A 20897-nucleotide genomic window follows, 5' to 3' on the forward strand; every position below is an offset into this window, starting at 1 on the left:
TCCAAGCACCCTTACAAGGTAGTCTATATGCAGCTAAGGGGGCACCTTGAACATATGTACAGGGATCAGCACACCTGACATGGGCAAACCTCCACCGTTTAAGTCACCGCAAAAACAATATCCAGTGACGACTATATGAAAAGATTTTTAAAAACTTTAAAACCACTTTTATAGATTAAATGAACCTACTTAAAACAGGTTAATGCTTCTGTGCAACTTAATGCTGAGAAAGGTTGCCAACATACACACTCAGCAGTTTCATTAATATAGGTAGCTCCTGAATGGCCAAAGTCAAAGATATTAAAAAGGAAAAAAAAAAAAAAAAAAGACTCATGGGATAGAGGAGACACTAGGAAAAAAAATCAAGGCTTCATGGAAGATAGTAAACTTCACTATCTATAAAATTCAACACAATTTTCAATTTCCCATGAATCAAATGCTTTTCTCCAGTCCTATCCAATCAGAAGTTTTCATTATATACAGCAAAACTTTAACAGAAGGGGTAGAAAACCTGTTTTATCATGATTTGAACGAACTAATGCATGAATAAAGGTACTTCTGGGTTAATCCAAACAGATCTGAAGCAATATGAATGGAAACATTTTTAATAAAAAGGAGAGAGTAGCAGCTATCCATACAAGCCTATTCTGGGGAGAGAGCATGTTAGAGAAGCTGGCTGAGGCTTTAGCAACCAAGCCTTGCTCGTAGAGTGGCCCAATGGAGATGTCGAGTACACACTATGTTATAATGGAGCAATGTTATAGGCACCAAGGTAAAGCCAATGTACCCATCTTAGACCTCAAACAACATCAATTACAAATATTGCAGCTCGCACTTTTGAGCCATGAAACAGCCTGACATGACAGAGGCCACTGTGATACTACAAGTATTAACTGCTAGTATGGTGCTAACCAATCAGAAAGGGCACCTACTACTCTAACCATGTACATTTCACATTGGAATACCAGCTGAACATTAGCTCCTGGTACAGGGGTGTGTATGGGCACACCATGAGATGTTGGTGCTACTTTCTCCAACTGCAAGGTTACTCTGACCTTTATACAATTCTGTGTTGTTTACACTTCTCTGAGTCTGGTGCCATAGTGATTTGGGGGATACTCATACAGACCCTGGGCTACATTTAAGTCATCTGGCATATGCTAATGACTCAGCTCATGAACACCCTATCACACTGCATGGAGAAGAAAGAATTTTACTGTAAAACTGGGATTGGGAGACATTTGTGGCTTATATCCACATGCAAATGCACCCAAACATACACACACACGTCTTAAACTTTTCTATTACTGAAAATAACATTTTGGCTTTCTTTGACTATGGAAGTACTCAGGGCAAGGAAAAAATCAGAACAGTCACTCTTATCCTAATTGTCAAATTACGGCTACAAGATGGAAAAAAGATCCTAGTTTTGTTTTTTTTTCCCCCAAAGTAGGATGAAAACCTCATTAGTGTGCTAGCAATCCTGCAAGGCCAAAAATGAAAAGGATGATAAGAATCAGTAATGCAAATAATTTGGGGGATGTGAATAACTTTTAGAGCCCATAAATCAATATTAACACCTTGTGACACACCTCTTGTCCCATGGGCACATAATTTAGAATACATTTCTTCAAATGACAAAAGATCAGAGATGAGTGACCAACAATGAATATGAATTTTTAAAATGGGGTAACAGAAATATTAATCTTTTATAATAATTATAAATTCCCTCTGCATTCTCCACATACCATAAAAATGATTTGGTTTAGCTTGCAAATACCATTTAAACAAACAAGACAGAGGGAAGTTCACTGCTGGGGTTTGCAAAGAGGAGCATCTGTTCACGTACAGATACTGCAGGGTGGCTGCTGAAAAGCTACTTTGATGTGCATGATGGTGGTCTTCTCGGCTACAGTACAAGTGCTTGTGCATCAAGTATAAAATACAAGCCTTTAATCACATAGATCAGCTTTTTAGCTTTTGTAAATTTAAAAACAAAAAGGATAAATAAGGCACTGTACTTTTAAAAACTAAAACTGCTTGGTTCCAAGTTTAAAACCCAAGGAACAACCAGAATATAATATATAACTTCCCTTACTCAGCCTCAGAGAAAGACTCTGCAAGTTCCCTTCTCCATCTGAGACGCAATTTCTGACATCTTAAATTGTGGTGTTCTCCATTAACTGCAGATTTGAAAGGCTTGATAAGCTTATAAAAGCAGATTTAGTTAATGCAAAATAAAGGGTTACTTCTATAGAACAGTTTTAACTCTTGAATACTGCCCTTCCAATCACTTTGTATCCATCCGCCTCCGTTTGCTGTGGGAAGAGTCCAGCTTTGCCTTCAGCTTTCGCTTTCTCTGGGCTGCACTGTTCTCTGGGGTTTTCGTCGAGGGTCTGGCCCGAGTCTTTCCACTGCTCTGCTTCCTATTTGTGGCTTTCTGTGGCCTTGAAGAGGACTCACCTGCCCCTTTTTGCTTTGCAGGTTTTGTCACCATCTCCGAGGGGGAGGGCTGGGTAGGCCTTTTGTTTGTATTCTCTTTTTCTTTCCTGGAGGGAGGGCAGCTCTTCCCAGGTGACTTTTTAGGGATCTTCACTTTCTTCTCTTTCAAAGTCGTCTTTTTGGACAGTTGGCTGATTCTGTCCCTTGCAGCTGGCTTCTTGGCAGCGGGGGCTCTGGTGGATCCATCAACGTGCTTTTCTTTGCTGGCCTTCGTCGCAGCTCCCTTGTCCTTCCTGTCCTGAGTGCTGCCGCCTTCTGTCCTCTTGCGTTTATTCTGAACTTCTGCTTTCGGCGAGATTTCAGACACCTGCTTCCCTTTCCTTCCCTTCATTCCATCGGTACTCTTGGGCTTAACAGGAAACCCATCTGCACCTACTTGCAGCGCAAGCTTGGGGGACATCAGAGGGTTGATGCATACACTCTTACAACTCTGTTTACTTTCCACAGCCGGACGAAATGGGCTTTCCACTTTCTCGTTCTTGATCAAACGCTGCTGGGCTCTGAGCTTTCCTCGAATGTTGGAATATTTTCTAAGGATCCGGGTACTGGCAGGGGTGGGTGAGTTTGTGGGAGGATGGCTATTTCTACCTTCCTTGACCTCCTCTATGCTGTCTTCAGGATTGGGGCTGAGGCTAACGTCACTGTCATCCTCTGGCGCCACTTGGTCAGGATCCTCTCGAAATTTAGCCCAGAGCTTCTGTGTTTTCCAATTGTTCCTAGCAGGAGTAGCTCCGGGAAATTTCTTCAAGTGTTTTTTCAAGCGTTCAGCCTGTAGTGAACTGGGGTACAGGCTGGAAGGAGAGTACTTCTGAAGAGGATGCTTGACAGGAGGGATGTCTCCTGGAAGACGAGTATTGAGCTTCTTCACAATTACCAGAGACCGGGTTTCAGTTGTCTCTAAGAACCACTTGCAAACATTAGATAATTTAAAGTTTGTCATAAACAGCATCTGAACAGGAGAAAACTTTTGAACCTCCAGTGAACCCCGACATTTCCGTGACCTTTTCTTGCTTTTCCAAATTTCCTTCAGCTTATCTGACTTGTTCCTTGCTCTTGGTGTTGGCTGGGCTTCTTTCTCCAGCTGGATCCAGCCCTTCTGAACTTTCATGTACTGGGCGTTGAAGTTGGCGATGAGCTCTTGGTTCTCCTCCTCAGCACACCATTCTACAAACTTTGGCTGGTCGTCTACCATTGTGTCCACCTCATCCTCGTCTATGGGATCTCCACTCTCTGAAGTTTCATTTTCCTTTGGGATTGTGTTTCCTTGTGCTGCTTCCTTTTCGGAAGTCACTTTCATAGTATCCAAGGAGTCCAGAGCATGAGCGTGTCTTAGGTTGTAGGTTGAGGAGGTCAGTCTTGTAAGCCTTGGGACCCATTTTGGGGGCCCAGCAGCGTCATCACTTCTACTACTTGACAATCCAACTGTGCTAGATAGCACGTCACTATCATCATCTTTATGCGGGCTGTCTGCACTATCTATATCATTTACAACCTCTTCCGTCTCTTGTGCAGGAATAGGTCCCGGCTTCTCTTTTGATTGTTCTGGGAACGTACAAGGAATGCTTTCAGAGGGGTCTTGAGTACTGTTCTCACCTAATTTAGACTGAACATAGATTTCCAGTTTCTCTCCAGGCAGGGGCTGGCCAACTGTGGCTAAGGGATCACTGCTGGGGAAAATGCCTTCTTCTTCCCCCTTGACTTCTTTTGCTAGCATGTTTTTAAAAGTCTGCCTGGTGATCATCCCACCTCCTTCGCCCTCCTGCTCAGCATCTTTCTCAGAGGGGTTTTCTTTGACATTTGGGTTTTCAGTGTCCTCCAGAGCTTTTGTATGGAAACCTTCAGTCAGGAAGCTCTCAGGTGCTGTCCCACCAGGATACCCTTCTTTTTTAGAACGTTTTGCACCAGGATTTTTAGAAACCTTGATCTCAGCACAAGCAGAGGAAGAATCTGAACTTTGATTTCTTAGGCACCTATCGGCAGAGGAAGAATCTGAAAGTTGACTTCTTAGGCACCTATCAGAGGCCTCGGGGAATTTTTTACCTTTTTTCTTCTTGTCCAGATTCTCTTCAGGTGAGTCAATGTTTTGACCACACATATCTTTTTCTGGAGGATGTTTTACATCACCATCCTCTCCCTCGAATTTTCCTGTACCACCTGGTGCCTCACTTTCCTCAATTTCACTGGGGTTTTCATTAGTCAAAGTGCTGCTTTCCTTCAAGAGTGGGTCAGTATCTAATTCCTGAGTGTCTTCGGTCTCAGCCTCAGTACCGATGCTTTGGTCTTCCTCAGCCTTTCCCAGGCTCGTGGGAGGCTCCAAGCCCACTGGGGGACTTTGATTTTCTGAGCACAGAGGACTTTCCTCTCTACTTACTGTTTCAGGAGGGGAACAAGGCCTAGGAACAACATCTTCACTGCCTCCCTCAGAAAGGCTCTCTGTGGAGGGAAGCAGGGGACAGTCTTGGGGTACACTCATCTCCTTTGTATCTAGCAGTTCAACTGGCTGTTGGTCTCGTTCAGGAGAAGATATCCCACTTCCTGTGGGAGCTGAGACCGCGGAGCTGCCTTCTGGAAGATCCTCTTCAGGAAGGTGAGCAGGGAGAGGCCACACTGGGCTGGAGGCTGCTGTTTCCTTTGATCTAGAGGAGCTGCTTGGGTTTGCGTTATTTGTCACAGGGCAAACCTCAGGCTCTTGAGATTCCTTTTCAGATGATGCATCTCTGTCTCCTTCCTTGAGGGAGATTATTTCTTTACTAGGTTCTTCAGGGTTGTCTTCTCTGGGATGCTGCACATCTATTGTAGGCTGAGGTGCTGAAATGATAAGGGTCTGCTTGGGAGTGACCACTGCCTCGGAGGCCAGTGTTGAGCAGCTTGCTTTTTCTTGGGAGTGTAAATTCCTGGCCAGTGTGCGAACAGTTGGCAGCTCACAACAATCACCATTGAAAAAGTATCCTCGAGTACTCTTCCTGGCTGTTTTCCGAGAAGATAATATCGATCGTTGATTCTCAAAGTGGCATTCTGTTATTGGCTGGCTGATATAAACGACATCACATTGGTTATCATAATCATTTATCCTCAACCCTGATGCCCTTTTACTTTTCCGAGCTGTCTTAATGGAGGTTGAAAGCATCTTGGTTCGTGAATGTCCATTAGATGCTTTGTGTACAGGTGGCATGGGGCTGGGGGCTAACCAACCGTCTTTGGAATGATCAAACTGGCTCTTATCACTGGGCTGTAAGTGGTAACCCATTTTATTTCTTCCTAATGAGTGAAGATGGTTCTCTTGCTTTGGCCTTGAATCTTGTTCACTTGCCTCTAAGTCCTGGCGTAAAGGTGTTTTTGAGCTACACTGTAAAGCATTCTCTTTGTCAGCAGTTCTAGGTGAATTCCCCATAAACCCTGAGTCCCAAGCCTCTTCTGATAAAGCTTTGAATGAATTTCTTTGAGAAACAATACAGCTGTTGCTCTCCTCACTATTCTCAGTTGCCACTTTTACTGCAATTAGATTTTCTACTAAAGCTGAACTCTGCACGTGGTCTTTACCATCCTTGCATATTTTCACATCTGTGTCTTGCTCCTGTCCAGTGGTTTGCCCCTCCAAGCTCTTAGAGATGTGGTGGAAGTTTACTGAGGAAGAATTAGATGCAGTGAGGTATCCCAGAGTGGAACTATCCATTGAATTAGGTTTAGTGGTTGGAAGTTCAGAGGAATCTTTTTGGACAACAGTCAAAGTATTCTCTCTTCCATCTACAGAGTTTGTCTCGGGAGGAGGCTCCTTTAGGGCCTGTTCTGTCAAGTGTTGAGGGCTGTGAGAGCCTGATGAGTCTACGAACAACTCTACAGAAGTAGAAGACTTCATATTGAGACACATAGCATCCTTTTCCTTATGTTTGGTGCCGAGCTGGGCACAGCCAGCATTGCAGGTGGAGGCATCCATTGTTCCAGAATCCGAAGGTGGCAGGTCCTCGGTGCCTGGCTGAGATTCAGTGTACAGATCGTTCAGAACACGAATGAACTGCTTCTGATGATGAGTGCACAGTTTGACCATAAACTTCTCCAGTGGGGACTTCGACTGATTGTTAGAATCTACTGCTATTGCCTCTGCTGAGTTCTCACTAGACAGACAAAAAGAAAGAAGAAATTAGTACGGTTATTTTCCAAAGAACTATTTTTACATTATGAAATTCATCAATGTTACTCATGTTGTACAGAGAATTGACACTCTGGCCAAAGCTGGTTCTAAGTGCCCATATGCTTTTTATTCAATAAATGAGGAGCATTCACTTCATTAAAATATAAGGCCAGCTCTGTTATATTCTCAATTTTTAGTGACAACAACTTTCATACTTTTAAAGTGATTATTCACAAATAATTTTTATCTTATAGAGAAGAAATATCATTGAAAAGAAATTTTTCTTCAAAAATTAAAATTTTGGCCACATTATTAACTTCAGTTGGTCAACATACACTTTGGTTTTAGGCCTGAGTATTCCTGTTAAATAATCACTGGCTCATAGCTCCACAACACTGAAAAAAATTCAGACACACTGTATTACAAGTCTTGGTTTAGCAATACTTAGAGAAATTACAGTTTTAAATGGTTTCTCAGCTTGACCAATTGGCTGGACTCTATAATTCTGCAAACAGTGATGCAGGAATCCTCCTAACCCTTTGGGGCATGGAGGAATAGAGATCAATAATTTCACATTTCAGATACACTGAAAGATGAATGACAAGCAATTCCTAACTCCTAGCCTCTAAATGAGGACATAGATGTGAAATTACATTGTAAACCATAAGGCCCTGTCAATGCAAGATAGTAGTATTGTCGCTTCTCAAGCCCCACCTATTACATTCTCCTAGACCTTCAATAAACATTTTACAGTAATCCACAGGAAGCCAATTCTACGTTCAAGAACACTTTTCAACCATTTCCGTAAATTATCTAGGACAACTCTTAGAGTTTAATCAGGATAGTGGGGAAGGCAGAAAAAGGATGATACTAGATTGAGGACAGGCTAAAGGCAATTTCTGCCTAGATAGCCCCGTGTTTTCAAGAGCTGTTTTGTATTTCTGGATGTCGGGATTTTACTAAGCCCATGCAGTTGGTGTGTCCCAGTTTTCTGGAGCTTTATACAACTTCTCAATCTCTCTCTCTCTCCCGCCTAATTCCTTAGGAGACTATTATCGGACTCTATGTAACACAGCAAAGCACCAAGGGCAGCTTAATAAATGTGTGCTGAACAGATGTTGTTTGATAATATCTTCCAGCTAATTATTTTTTCTTCAATCTTTGACTTTATCTCCCAGTCAGGAAGTGCCTTTATAGGAAGGTGTACCCTAGACAGCCTATATCGGCCTCCTACCTCCCTACCCTCTTCTGGCCTCTGAAGCCGTGTGGTTTTAGTGGAAAGAACACAGATTGTGGAATATGAAAAACCTGTATTCTTCTTGTAGCTCTGACATTTACTAGCTATAAGATCTCAGGCAAATTACTTAACCTCTCTGAACCTTGGTTTCCTTATCTGTAAGCTGGAACTGAGTATCAATATTTCAAAGGATTGTTGTGAGATATTAGATTACATAAAGCACAAAGCACAAAAGAGCAGGTGCTCAATTTTACTTTCTCTGTTCCTGACTCATGCAGATTTTTAAGACCAAGTGGTGAATAAAACTGAAACATGTCTAAATACAAAACAAAATAACACCGAGAAACTATTAATCCAATCTGTTATTTAAACTGTTTTGCAAGAAAAAAGGTTACACTGTGTTTTTATTTTCACAACTAGTAAGAGATCAGTTTTCTTTAGTGATGCCATGGGTATCTGAAAAGGCCTACATTAGACTACAGATTAGAAAAACTAGAAATGTCTTAGAAAATGCCTACACCTCAATGTGAAACTGATCACTGAATTGTGAATAAACCAAGAAAAAAGATTATTATAGAAGCATTATAACAGATGCATGGGTATGCTGAACATGTACATGCTGGCTATGGGGCCAAAATCTAACAAAGAGACGGAAAGACCAAGAGCAACTGGAAAAAAACCTGACTGAACAGGATACTTATGATATGTATATTTTTCTGTCTGTATACTGTCCTTCAGTAAAATGTTTTAGAAAGGAAATATCTGGAAGGTCAACAGGAAGAAGTTCCTCCCTTCGTTTAGAGTGGGGGAGACACCAGTGACACTCTTGGGTGAGTGACAGCAAAGTCATTTCCAACTCTCGGACTCAATGAGATATACGTGGGAACTTAACAAACTCCTCCTGCAGCTGCAGACTTTGTAGCTCACGGGGAAGTCAGGAGGTCCCTGCTGAAGGGACCCCTTCCAGGAGGTACCTTGTGTCCATGTCCATCACGTGTTACTAACAACATAATATGTGTCACAGGATATAGTACTGGGAGACATTAGAGAGTAGTCTACCCTTTACTAGTTGTGTGACCTTGGCCAAAACACTGAACCATTTTGGGTCTTAGTGGAGCACCTGCCCCATCTACCACTTAGGATTGCTGCAAAAGAAAACCTACAAAGTTTACACAAATACTAGTTACCATTACTGTCAGCCAATCACATTAAACATGCTTCAATAAGAATAACTCAGAGACCAGGAATGTATATTAATACTTTTTACAACCCCCCAAAGAGGATTTTCTAGATAATGAAAGTTTACCCTTCAAGTACCAAACATTTAAAAATTTTAAGTATTTTTGATGGAAGTTTTTAAAAAATTATATCCTCCTCTGAACACAATTTATTCTTTCTTAATGACTCAGAGTCATTACCATGTACACTATTATTGAAGCTTGGCTATTATTTTTATTATACTGAACTGAAATATATTGATAGTTTTGGGGGCTACTCAATTAAGTAAATCTACTGCCTAAATACAAAGAAGTCACAGTGGCAGTCTGTATTTTATTAAAAATCTGTCTGCATTTTATTAAAAATCTTTCTTCTTATTGGCCTCCAAATAGCAGCTGTGTTTAGGAGTCCCACTTTTACCTTTAGCTGAGTACTTTTGCTCACTAGCTGAGAAACCAAATCTCAAGTGCTAGACTGGTACTTTAAGTGAAAGTAAACAAGCTCTGAATGAAGGCTTGAGGAAGAGTTTTGTGAGTTAACCACATGGATCTTCTGACAACAACTTCAACTGCTCAGAGCCCTTTATTTCTGTTTTTGGTTCTTGGATGTGTTCCTGCTATTTCTGAGATAGGTGGCTACAAATAAATGAGATATTACTGCCTTTTCAATGCATCAAATACACTCTAAGTATATTTTAGCAATACAAGAAAAGAGAAAAAAGGTTGACAAAGATCTAAGAAGGATTAAGAAATGTCATGGCATCTTATTGTAGAAAAGACTAAAGAGAGAAATAAATGGTTCTCCCCAACTCAAGAAGTGCACTCATGTGAAAATGTTCTGGACACTGCTTCATGGCTGTGAAGCCATGGCTGTGCTCTGGAAGCAGGCTTTGGTGTTTGACGTTAACAACATGCCTTGAGATTCATGAAATCAAGGTGTGTGCCCAATAAAAGTACAGAGAGCTCTGAAGAAAAACTGAGGAAGCACTTTCTTCTAAAGCGATGCTCACAGAGAGTAAAAAACTGAATAATGATTAATCCTTGGATGATACCTAACTTCCTTTATGGTTATGAAACTTGGATTTGCTGCTGTCCCACATGTTTCAATAATTTAATAGTGATTTAATATTTTAGTCACCCCCAAGCTAGTGTAAGGTCTTCCAAAGGGCCATGCAATCAGCTCTGAAGCAATGATTGTGACAATACGGCTAGTCCCCAAGGACAAAACAGTCAACCAACCACCAGTAGGTATTATCTATTTCACAGCATCATGGCAAGGGGAAGTGGTGTCTTCACAACTAAGGCATACTGAAGAAACATTGTTAGTACCACTGAACTCTAACCTGGAACAATGCAGTACAGCATTTGGAGGCTGAAAAACAGCATCACAGAGGCGGACACAGACTACACCAACCTTAAAACGCATTTATAGCAGTGGTTTGGGGAAGCTCAAGAGATGAAAAAATTAAAACTGAAAATGGCAACCTTGCTTGAGAGAAAGAGAAATCAACAAAGGGTCGTTTTGTGTGTATTTTCCCGGTAAAAAGGATCAGGGACAATGTACTGGTGAACCACAGGTCACCAGAGCAAGCAGTCGGGTGCTCTTTATCAGTTACATCCTTGGCCACCTCAAAACTATCAACCTGGAGTGACTATATCACTTCCTGAAATCCTAAGCTATAGTGGTTTGTAAAGTTCTTTGGCAATGATCAGGGGTTTTGTATATTTACCCTATAATTTTTATCTTTTACTGACTTAATTTGTCTTGTGTTTGTCTTAGCTTTCCAAGTAGATGTAAGCTACTTGAGTGTAGGTAGGGGCCACATTTCATGTTTTTCTGTTTCCTCTTAGCAAAAAAGAGGGGGAGGGAAAGGGAGCATCAATGATGCTTCCTGAGTCTGCTTGTTGGATTTTCTTCCTAGGTAGCACCATTTACTGAGATAGGAACACAGGCAACGAAGCTGGCAGCTGGTGATTGTTGGGGTATATGTATCTGAAGAGTTCTGTACACATTGAGTTGAAATGTTTATAAGATGCTGAATCTGAGATATCTGGTAGGCAACTGGACACAGGTATGAGCCCACTAGTAGCTTCACTTGAATATGAGAACCTTCACATTAATACTAACCTTTGTCCAAGTGTCATTAAATGGGCCCTGTTATAATAGCTAACTTTATAACTATAGTAATAAAATTACTTTTGACCGTGCTTCTAAATTACCCAGCTTCCTACCTTATTTGATTTTCTCTGGAAGTTTTTTCAATAAGACCTATGTTTAGATGAATTTTAATTTCGTATCATTCAACTACTTAATTTAAAAAATTAACATCAACTTTTTAAAAGTTTCATTCTATTACTCTTTTTTCAAGTTTTAAGAAAATGGGTGCTAGCAAGCTTTGCCTGAGTTTTAAACAGCTGGTCTTTACTTTGCCTCCCAGTTATTCAATTCTTCCCATAGCCTTAGGCCTTTAATAGAGCCTAAATACAACATTTGTCCTGATTTACTCTCAGACAGTAAGTAGGGAAACCAAAGAGGGGTGAGCTTCTGTCCTACAGACTACTCACTCCTACAGACCACACTTAGGTCAACTCGACCTGAGAAGCACTGTTTTATTTTTAGTTCAGTGATTATAGTTGGCATCACATCTGACTATATTAGATTTTTACAAGAACGGTAATTCATCACAGATTTTGAAATCACTTGTTTGAGTTCACGTTTCTTCCGCTCAGTAACAGGACACTCTCTAATAGTTAAAGTCAATTGTTTATCAGTCAGAAATACTTCACCACCACCACTGAAGAGCAGTAAAAGCTTAGGGACTGGTAAATGGGAGGAAGGGCTATAGAAGGAAACTACCTGGATTAGTTCTGTTTCTCTCCTTGGTGAAAAGTGGCCTATATGACCTTGACCGATTTGTCTTTCTATCCCCAATTCAATGCCTAATTCTTAAGGGTGTGGTAAAAGGATAAGATAATATTCATAAAAAACTTTGAAAGGCACAGTTTAAGAATGATGTGTTGTTTCACAACCCTATCTTTAATGATTTACTCAATGATGTTTTTCTAGATCAGAGGTTAGACATAGCTGAACTCGCCTACTTTGTCAATACCGCCGCAATACTTAAATCTCCAAAGGAAAGCATTCCTGTGGTTAATATAAATGGTGGATGGTCAATGCCTATGTTCTCTTAGGGTAAAAGATCAAATAGAGAAGAGATGTGGTAGAGAGCTGAAATGACAATTTTAAGAGTCTAGAATGTGGGACTGATGGATTCAGGTAGTCTCTCAGTATCTGCTCTGTAACTACCAATCATCAATGCAACATCATTGATGACCAAAATATATTCTTATTGACTGAAAAAGATCAACAGAGAGAGTGAATGATGTTTGGATGAGAGCTAATCTTAGAAGGAGAAAAAGATAATCCCAGGAAAACAGAAGGGGAGAGAAAGCTTGAGACAATACTTTAGACAGAGTGGACCAAATAGTTAAGAGTTGTAAATTAATTTAGCTTGATTCTCTTTAAATACAGGAAAACATAAAAATGCATTGTTAGCCCTGCTTAAAGGCAGTAAGAGTTGTAATTTTTGCCAGATAATAACCTGAAATTATGTTCCCTAATTCCTTACTTCTGGTCCTTTAAGCACAGAAAATATAAGTATGTTCAAGGGCCTGGATAAGTCTGCTGACAAGTCCTCACTCTTCACTGGGAAATGCATCTACCCTTGGCTATTTCACATCTCTGTATCTTTCATACCTGGATACAGGAATACTCTAAGGGCTATGACAAAACTGTGAGTGTGTGTGTAGTGGAGAAGACGAGCATGGGGTATGGAGGTTTTTCTTCACTGTCTAAAAGGCCATGTATAGTTGTATGTGTAAACTACTGAACAATCAAGTTTTCTTTCCCTAGAACTGGACTAGGAGAAACAGTAAAAGGGTAGGCAAAGGTGACATAGAAAAGTGAGAAATAAATTTCTTAAGATCACAGAATAGAAAGTGGCCTCTTAAAATTAGGCAGCTTAATACCTGATTTCCAGGTGGTTGAAATGCTAATTATTTAAATTTGGATTTAGACAGAATTTAGATGGATTTAGACAGAAAAAGATTTCAAAGTTGGGGTTAAGGAGAGATCAGAATTGTGGGTGATGGTGTGTTGGGGGTGGGTTCCAAATCCAAGATGTACCTGTAACTCTTCACCCTGTAAGAGTCCTCAGTGAGCCACTCTTGCTGATGGCAACATGGCATCTTGCTTAGGTGTGGAGTGGAAGAATAGTTGAGAACTACTGATTTAAAACAAAAGACATGCAATCCCTTTGTGATAGCTTTCTAAGTTTACTGTGCTCTTAACTAAGTTCAGTAAAAACAGGGCAGAACAGAGGTTCAAAAAATTATGAATTAATACTGTAAACTGGGGGAAAGGAGAAGTGCTTCAGAGGGTGCTTACTGGACATGAAGCCATAATTTGCTAGCTTTTCTGTATCTCATGGTTTAATAAAAGGCTATTATTTAGAGTAGATCTAAATATGATAGAAGCAGTTTAAGGCTTGTATATTGTATCTTCTGTTTCTTGTAAGTTTAGCTAGATTGTCAAATTTATTAAATTACAATAAAAAATATAATTATCAAGGAGATCCTTATATTCACTCTTTAACGTATTTTCACCCTATAGCAAAGGTACCTGGGAAGCCGAAATACAATCAGAAAGTTACTTGGTGAGTCAAAAGTCAGAGCAAGGGGTCATTAAACACAACAGTCCAATGCTTCCATCTCCTCTCTAGGAATGTAATAGGCTCACAAAACAGACACTTCTGTCAAACTATTTACTTCTGAAAAATTTTTTTTCCCTCTACCCAATTGATATTTGCTTCTATCATTCCAGGTAAGACTATGCATGCATGACCAAATTACATTACATTTGGCGTTAATTAATGTAAACAAAAGGAGGGAGGGTTCAGAGGCAGTGAAAGGGGATTTTGGACTGGATGGTGTAAAGTTTAAAAATGACAGTTCCTGGAAGTGGGGGAAGAAATATCCCTAAATGATATAACTAAATACTGATTTGATGAGAACACAAATCTAAATTATTAATCTAATGAGTATTATAACTAAGAATTCTTAGAAAACAGTTTGCCATAGACTTTAGAAAATACTACAGTAATTTCAGACAAAGAGGACAGACCTCTGCTCATGGTTGATTTGAAACTGCAGAAGTGTCTGTCCCTAGACCTAGACTCAATGAATTACTGAAACCAGATTAAAGAGCCATCTGATCTTAAAGTCATAGCTGACATTTTAGGTCAGGATACATGAGAGCTCATGACAAGTCAGTGAGTCTAGTCTATTTCATTTTTTGTTTTTCTATCGGTCAAGTAGGTGATTAAAATCTATGTTGTTCTTTGGGGGAAATTGCTCAATTCCCTTTAAATGACCAGGACAATGATAGACGAAAAAAATACCACTGCTTAGGCAGGATATAGAGGCGCTCATTCCCCAAGTGAGAGAAAATGTACCATATCATGACACTCTCTTCAAGGGGGGGGGGGGTGAAGGGAAAGAAACATTTGTCAAGGCCCAGCAGTGGCCAAGGACCATGCACAGTTTCCCTGGAGTGGAACTGAGAGGAGTCAGTCCACACAAGATTTCCACTACAAGAGGAATGTATTTCTTTTGTAGTAATAATAATGACGATAATAATGATAACCTCAAAAACCCACACTACCACTTTGCAGGGCACTGTGTATGCAGATGGAGACCTAAAGGAGGCATGGGGAGCTGACACAAACAAACAGGAACCAAAAGAACATTTAAGAGTTCACATGACAGATCCCTGCAACACAAATGTTTTTCCCTCTCAAGAAATAAAGTGGTATGCTTTTTGACATATATTCCTAGTTTCTTTTTGGGTGAAAGGAAGAGGGGAAACTAGCAGATTACATGAATATCCAAATAAGCGGTTATCTAATAGTGTCCTGAGTCTTTTGTGATTTTTATGGGATCTTCTATACCTTAACTTTTCTCATGTTCTCTTGAGGTTCTGAATCTCCACTCTTGAAACCATACAAATCTGTGCCATAATCCTTAAAAGTGGCAAATTCTACTTTTGTTGTCATATAATAAACCACTTAAAATTGACACAATGACGGCACTCCTAAGTATTATATTAACTAATTATTTACAGGACCTAGACCACTTTGTAAAATGTAAAAGGACTTAAAATTTAAAACGATTCCTAAGGTACCTTATACAAGATTTAATGTTATTTCTCACGTGTTCACCTCATGAATGTTAAAGGAGGTATATATACTTTAGAATTTAAAGTACAGTAAGAAAACTATTTTTATGTCTACCATTCTCTCTGGGGTGCTCTTGGAATTAACAGTCCTTTTATAACCGTCCCTTATCCCACCTCTTTCTGGAAACACTCAAGGCTACTTGTTGGAGATGTACTGGAGTGAGGGGAACTAAGCAGAATCATCTGTATTTTCGAGGTTTATTTAGGAATACTGGAAGACAAAATATAAGCAAATGTATATGCATATGTACACACACATGCACACACAAATACTCAACTTAGGTACTTACTCTACCTCAATCCTTATCCTTAGTTTCACCACTTCTCTTGCTTCCAATATACTATGCAGTTCACCTATACTGATTCGACTTCCCTTGGAGAACACTATATTCTAAGCTCCCTGCCACTATTTCTCCTCATTTTACAGTTTGCTGCATATTACCCAGAACTGCCAACTTCCTAAAGCCCAAATACGATCTCGTCACTTCTTCTGCATAAAATTTCAGTCAATTTCCCACTGCTCACAGTCCCTCCTCCTTCAGCACCTTCTCCCTGTGGGCCGTGTTCTTTCTTTCTCACTATACTCTCATGGTTTGTGTCTATCTTTTATAAATAGCGCTTAAGCTGCACGGTAACAGCCGACGTGGCTACCCCCTCCATTGGATTGTGAACCTTTCTATAGGTCCAGGACTTTGGCCTTTTTAACGTGGTAGCTTCACTGCCTAAAAATTGGGGCCTAGTTCATTTCAGGCATAAGTAAGTGATGAATAAACTAACCAAATAAATTACTATGTAGTGAAAATAATTTTCCCAAGACACTTTTCAAGGGAATTGGAAAGGGCAGAGGTAACATTTTGACACGTAATCAGAAGGGAAAAGAAAAAGCTTTCAAAAAAAAATGAATTCAAATCAAGGAGGCAGGGAAAGGAAGGGAATTCTGAAGGTCAGACAGTAAGAGTGTAGGCTCCTAGCTGTAAGCACACAGGAGGTTGCTGGCACCAAAAAAACAAGGATGAAAAGGTATGGTTTACATAATGGCTTACAGAACCCATTAGAATTTCTGACTGCAACCAAGAACAAGAAATACTTTTCACAAAGTAACTCAGTACACACATCACATCCTAGTTTGTATGTGTATGACAACACATAAGATTCAACAAAACAATATTTATCCGTATTATATGCTATGTACTCTGATTCTTTTTGCTTTTTAATTTCTTTTTAAAATGTTGGTTAGAACCCCCAAACTGATCTTACAACTTACTAGTAAGGTATAACTGGTTGATTAAGTTTGCAGAGCTGGTCTACACAGACTCACCAATTCCTAGCATCTCACAAGAGTCTGCTATCCTCATTATTTTCTTCTTAGTCCATCTCTATCTAGCTAAAATTATACTACTAGGTTTTCCTGGGAAAAATGTCTCAAGTCATTTTAATAGACGCTGAAATGAATACCTCTAAACTGTGCTAGCCATGATCTGATTTATCTGTTTAAAATGCACAGAACTCCCATTTGGTAAGAGTGTAATTAGAATCTCATTAAACAGGCAATAGAGTCCCCAGATTCTTTCACTGGAAAACTAAACGTTTGATGATTAAACACATAAGCACACACACATCCCCACAATCCCACCTAGATCTTACATTGTGTTATACAAACTACCACCACATAAAAAGAAAAATCTACAGATTCAAAGCATGTAAAATTTCAACCTTGAAAATACAAAAAACTCTACACAATGGAAAGAAAATCAGTTCTATAAATTCTTCTACTTTCCAAACAACTTTTATTCCACTTGATCTTTGAAAAGAAATAAAGAATGACTGATAAGTTTGATAATATTCCTCTCAAACAGGACCAAGAAATCAGAAAAGCAGCATTCCAGGTTTCAATTATAGTTCCAACATTTCTCTGTCTCTCATTTTATAGTTAAAACAAGATTGGCTGCCCAATATCCCAGTCTAATATAAACTCATCTGCCTCACTTTCCAAGTTCTAATCAATATAAACAGCTTCCTCCACAACTTTCAATGGAATTTTCTCACTCTCACCTCTCACACTAAATTAACTCCTGCCAGGTGCTTTCACTCCTAGTTTTCATTTATTGAGCACTTGCAAAGAGCCTGGCATAGTGCTAAGTATTTTACACACAGAATCTCATTTAAGCCTCATAGCAAATCTATGAGGTGGGTCGCATAAACCCCTTTCACACGTAAGAAAGCTAAGGCTCAGAAAGGTTCAATAACTTGTCCAAGACCATGTACTAAGAAAGCAGAAGGGCTGGGATTTTAAGCCAGGCCCATCAAATTCTATCTCTTAAACTTGGGATATTCTCTACTCTTCTCTCTGTGCCCTACCTATTCACCTCTTCCAGCACTGAGTCAATAATGCTGATTTCTATTTAACAATGAAGTTTTAAATGCCTCAAATGTAATTTCTTTACTGGCAATTTCATAATACAGATTTAATTCTCTTCCTAAAAAGCAATGTAAGTTTATTCAAGAATGAAATTAGTTGATTTAATTAATAGCTAAGATTTAATTAGTTAAAAGTGAATCTAAAAGAAAAGTATTAGATTAAATCCCTCATTCTAAGTTGAGTCAAAGAGTGCCAAAGTGGTATAAGTATAAAGATAAGTATAATGGTTTGGAATCATGAGTATTAAGGGCAACTCATTATGTGAGGAGGGCGGGCAAGTCCCTTAAAGACCCCAAGGTCCTTATTTTTCATTTTAAAAATGAAAGATTAGGATGGGACCAACAGTGTTTAATCAGTGGGTTAATAAACCCACTATGGTCACAACAATGTGAATATACTTAACACTACTAAACCATACACTTAAAAATGTTTAAGTCTGTAAATTTTATGTCTTTTGGCACAATTAGAAAGAGATTTGTTGAATAAACTTAAAAAATGCAAACAAACCACAAAACAAAAAAACCTGTTACAATTTGAAAATATTTAACATGTTCAAACCTCACTCTTATAAACTGATCCAGGCATCTGTATTGTTAAAAGATTGATTTTGATTGAGACTGAGTATATCCAATGATCCCCAGAACTCTGTGCTCTAACATTAAAAGCAGAACTAGCCTGCACACAATCGAAACAGAAATTATGAATAACATACTTTAAAATTAATCAGAAAAAGTAACTGCTCAATATAATTTTTGCAAAAGCATTGTCACATTCATACAGTTCATAACAAAAACTTAACAAAATGGATTTGCTTTAAATAAGAGGCATCATTTTCCTTTAGAAAATGCTGCAAATTTAAAGATGAGACCTAAGGTTTATAAGAACTTATTATTTAATAAAGGGTCGCTACTATATTTCTCAATGTTTGAACAGATATAGTTGGTGTATTTGTCACCCATTTAAATAGAAAGTTGCATTTTTAACAGACGCAGAGTTGAAATGGGGCCTAAAAGGCATTCAGGGCAACGCTCACTTTACAGACGAAAAAAACAAGTGATCTTTCTAGTATACCAAGTTGCAAGAAATTTACATTACCAAATAATCCCTTATCACTCCAAACTGCTGATCAAATAAAAGTGGGCAAGAAAAGTACAATGAACATTTTAAAACTATCAGTCAATAAACAACAGTATTCTTACATGCCTATAAAAAGCTCCAGGCTCAATAAGATTTCATACTTATGAATGTTGATATACTTTTGCTTACTTCCACGCTGAACTCCAACGAAATCATGACAAACTATTCATTACATACCTATCAATCTTTTAAAATGTTTTGAGAACATTTCTTTTCCACTAACCTCTGAAAACAAGCCTGTCTACTCCACTTGTAAATGCAGTCTGATACTGACACTACCACTTCCCCCTAAACAGCAAAAAGTCCAACAACTTATAAGGTGAATATGACTCAAATTCTGTGTTAAAATGCTTACCATTTGAAAGCAAATGATGATAAAGTGGATTCTCTGAATACAAGAACAGTTCTCTCTTAATGTTACTTAAAAAATACTTTGTTAAAAAAAGGTTTTCACTCATTTCAGCTACAAAATCTAACAACATATGACTTGGATATATGTTTTTACATTTGAATACAAGTGCCTGGTGAGAGGAATTCACAGTCCTTGAGGAAAAAATAACAACGCCAGAACTAAGAAAGCAGATACCATTTTCCATTTTTTCCACTCCATTTCCCTTATGCAGTTTCCCTGATTCCTAAGAGTTCCTGAATTAATTCCAAAGTATCAGCAGAATCAGAGAACGAAATTCTGGATTAGAAGAAATAAGTCCTTTTCAAAAATCAGGTCATAATTGAAGAGCTAAGTATCAACATGAAGATAGGATCACTAAAATAAATTCACTGATGAGATGCTAGATTATAATCCGACTACAACTGACCTGGCCACCAGTTTAAAATGGATAATGACAAGAAACACGTAGTCATAGCTTTGTACAAAGAAATATTAGGTTTCTAGAAAAATGTTCTATAGACACATGACATAACTGAGTAAGGGGAACAAGTGAAGCCAAGGAAACAAGCCTGTAGTACCAGCAAGATTTCCGATTTTATAAACATCAGGCCAAAAGGCACTAAGTGCTAGCTAGGCAGCCAAAGAAATGAGACAAAAAAAAATAATTAACTGAAAGATAATCTAGACGAACTACCAACAATAACATCATTAAAAAATACAAAATTCCATTAGAAATGACTGGAAATCACTTCAACCAGCCTATATTACATGAATATCATGAGCTTGAAAAAGCAGCTTTCTAAAACATTTTGCTTATCATTTCTGATCTTTATCACTGTAATTCAGTTGTTCCTTCCTAACCACTTTACAACAGAAATCACTTTGTAATACAAAACTTTTCTTACACCCCGTTCCTAAAACCCACAATATAAATGTTGAGCAACATATACGCTGTTATTTGTCTGGTAAAAGGAAATACCAGCATCCTCCCAAGAATCAGAATTACTATAATAACCTTAATTGATTGACAGTGCTTTCACACTTATGCCTCAAGAAAAGAGCAAACAAAAATGAGTAAATCATTATTTTGGCAAGTAATCCCAGAATAGAGTTTTACTCTAAGAAAATTATGAAAAATTAAGTTCAGCAAGCAGGTATTCTGAAAATGTCAATGCATCTTGTTTAGCTGAAAATATTTAAAGTGAATAATCCAATGAAGAAAGCTGAGGTAGGGGGAGTATCAAATTAGTAGAGAGACAGGGTTACAAGGCAGTACTGAATCCAAATACTGAAGCACAATTTTGAAGCAGCAACTTCTAGTTATCTAAGGGATTTCATCTGGAAATAATTTTATCACAAAAAATTACAAACTTTGATTACCAAAGTGCATTTATAGTGCACGTCGAAATCTTACCCCTTTTGTGGATTTGTAAAAAAAGCATTATAATCTTAAGAAGTAGAAACCAAGCTTTTAAAACAGTTTTCACAACAAAATTTATTAGAAGAATAGTGGTTTTGAAAAGTCTAGCATCCAGTGAGAACTACCATACACAACATTACAGCTGGGAAT

The 20897-nt window shown here is 38.7% G+C and overlaps 1 protein-coding gene across 4 annotated transcripts in view; it reads right to left on the minus strand.

Annotated features, from left to right (window-relative positions):
- Positions 1-1735: 1735 nt before the first annotated feature.
- LCOR (ligand dependent nuclear receptor corepressor) overlaps positions 1736-20897 on the minus strand; it is a 125937-nt gene continuing 106775 nt past the window's right edge. For all 4 annotated transcript variants that reach the window (XM_059899319.1, XM_059899320.1, XM_059899317.1 and 1 more), the window contains one exon: positions 1736-6614. In XM_059899319.1, coding sequence (XP_059755302.1) covers positions 2291-6614 — 4324 coding nt within the window. In that variant the 3' untranslated portion in view covers positions 1736-2290. The remainder of the gene's footprint in view (positions 6615-20897) is intronic.

The sequence above is a fragment of the Balaenoptera ricei genome, chromosome 16, assembly GCF_028023285.1.
Source record: "Balaenoptera ricei isolate mBalRic1 chromosome 16, mBalRic1.hap2, whole genome shotgun sequence".
NCBI lineage: Eukaryota > Metazoa > Chordata > Mammalia > Artiodactyla > Balaenopteridae > Balaenoptera > Balaenoptera ricei.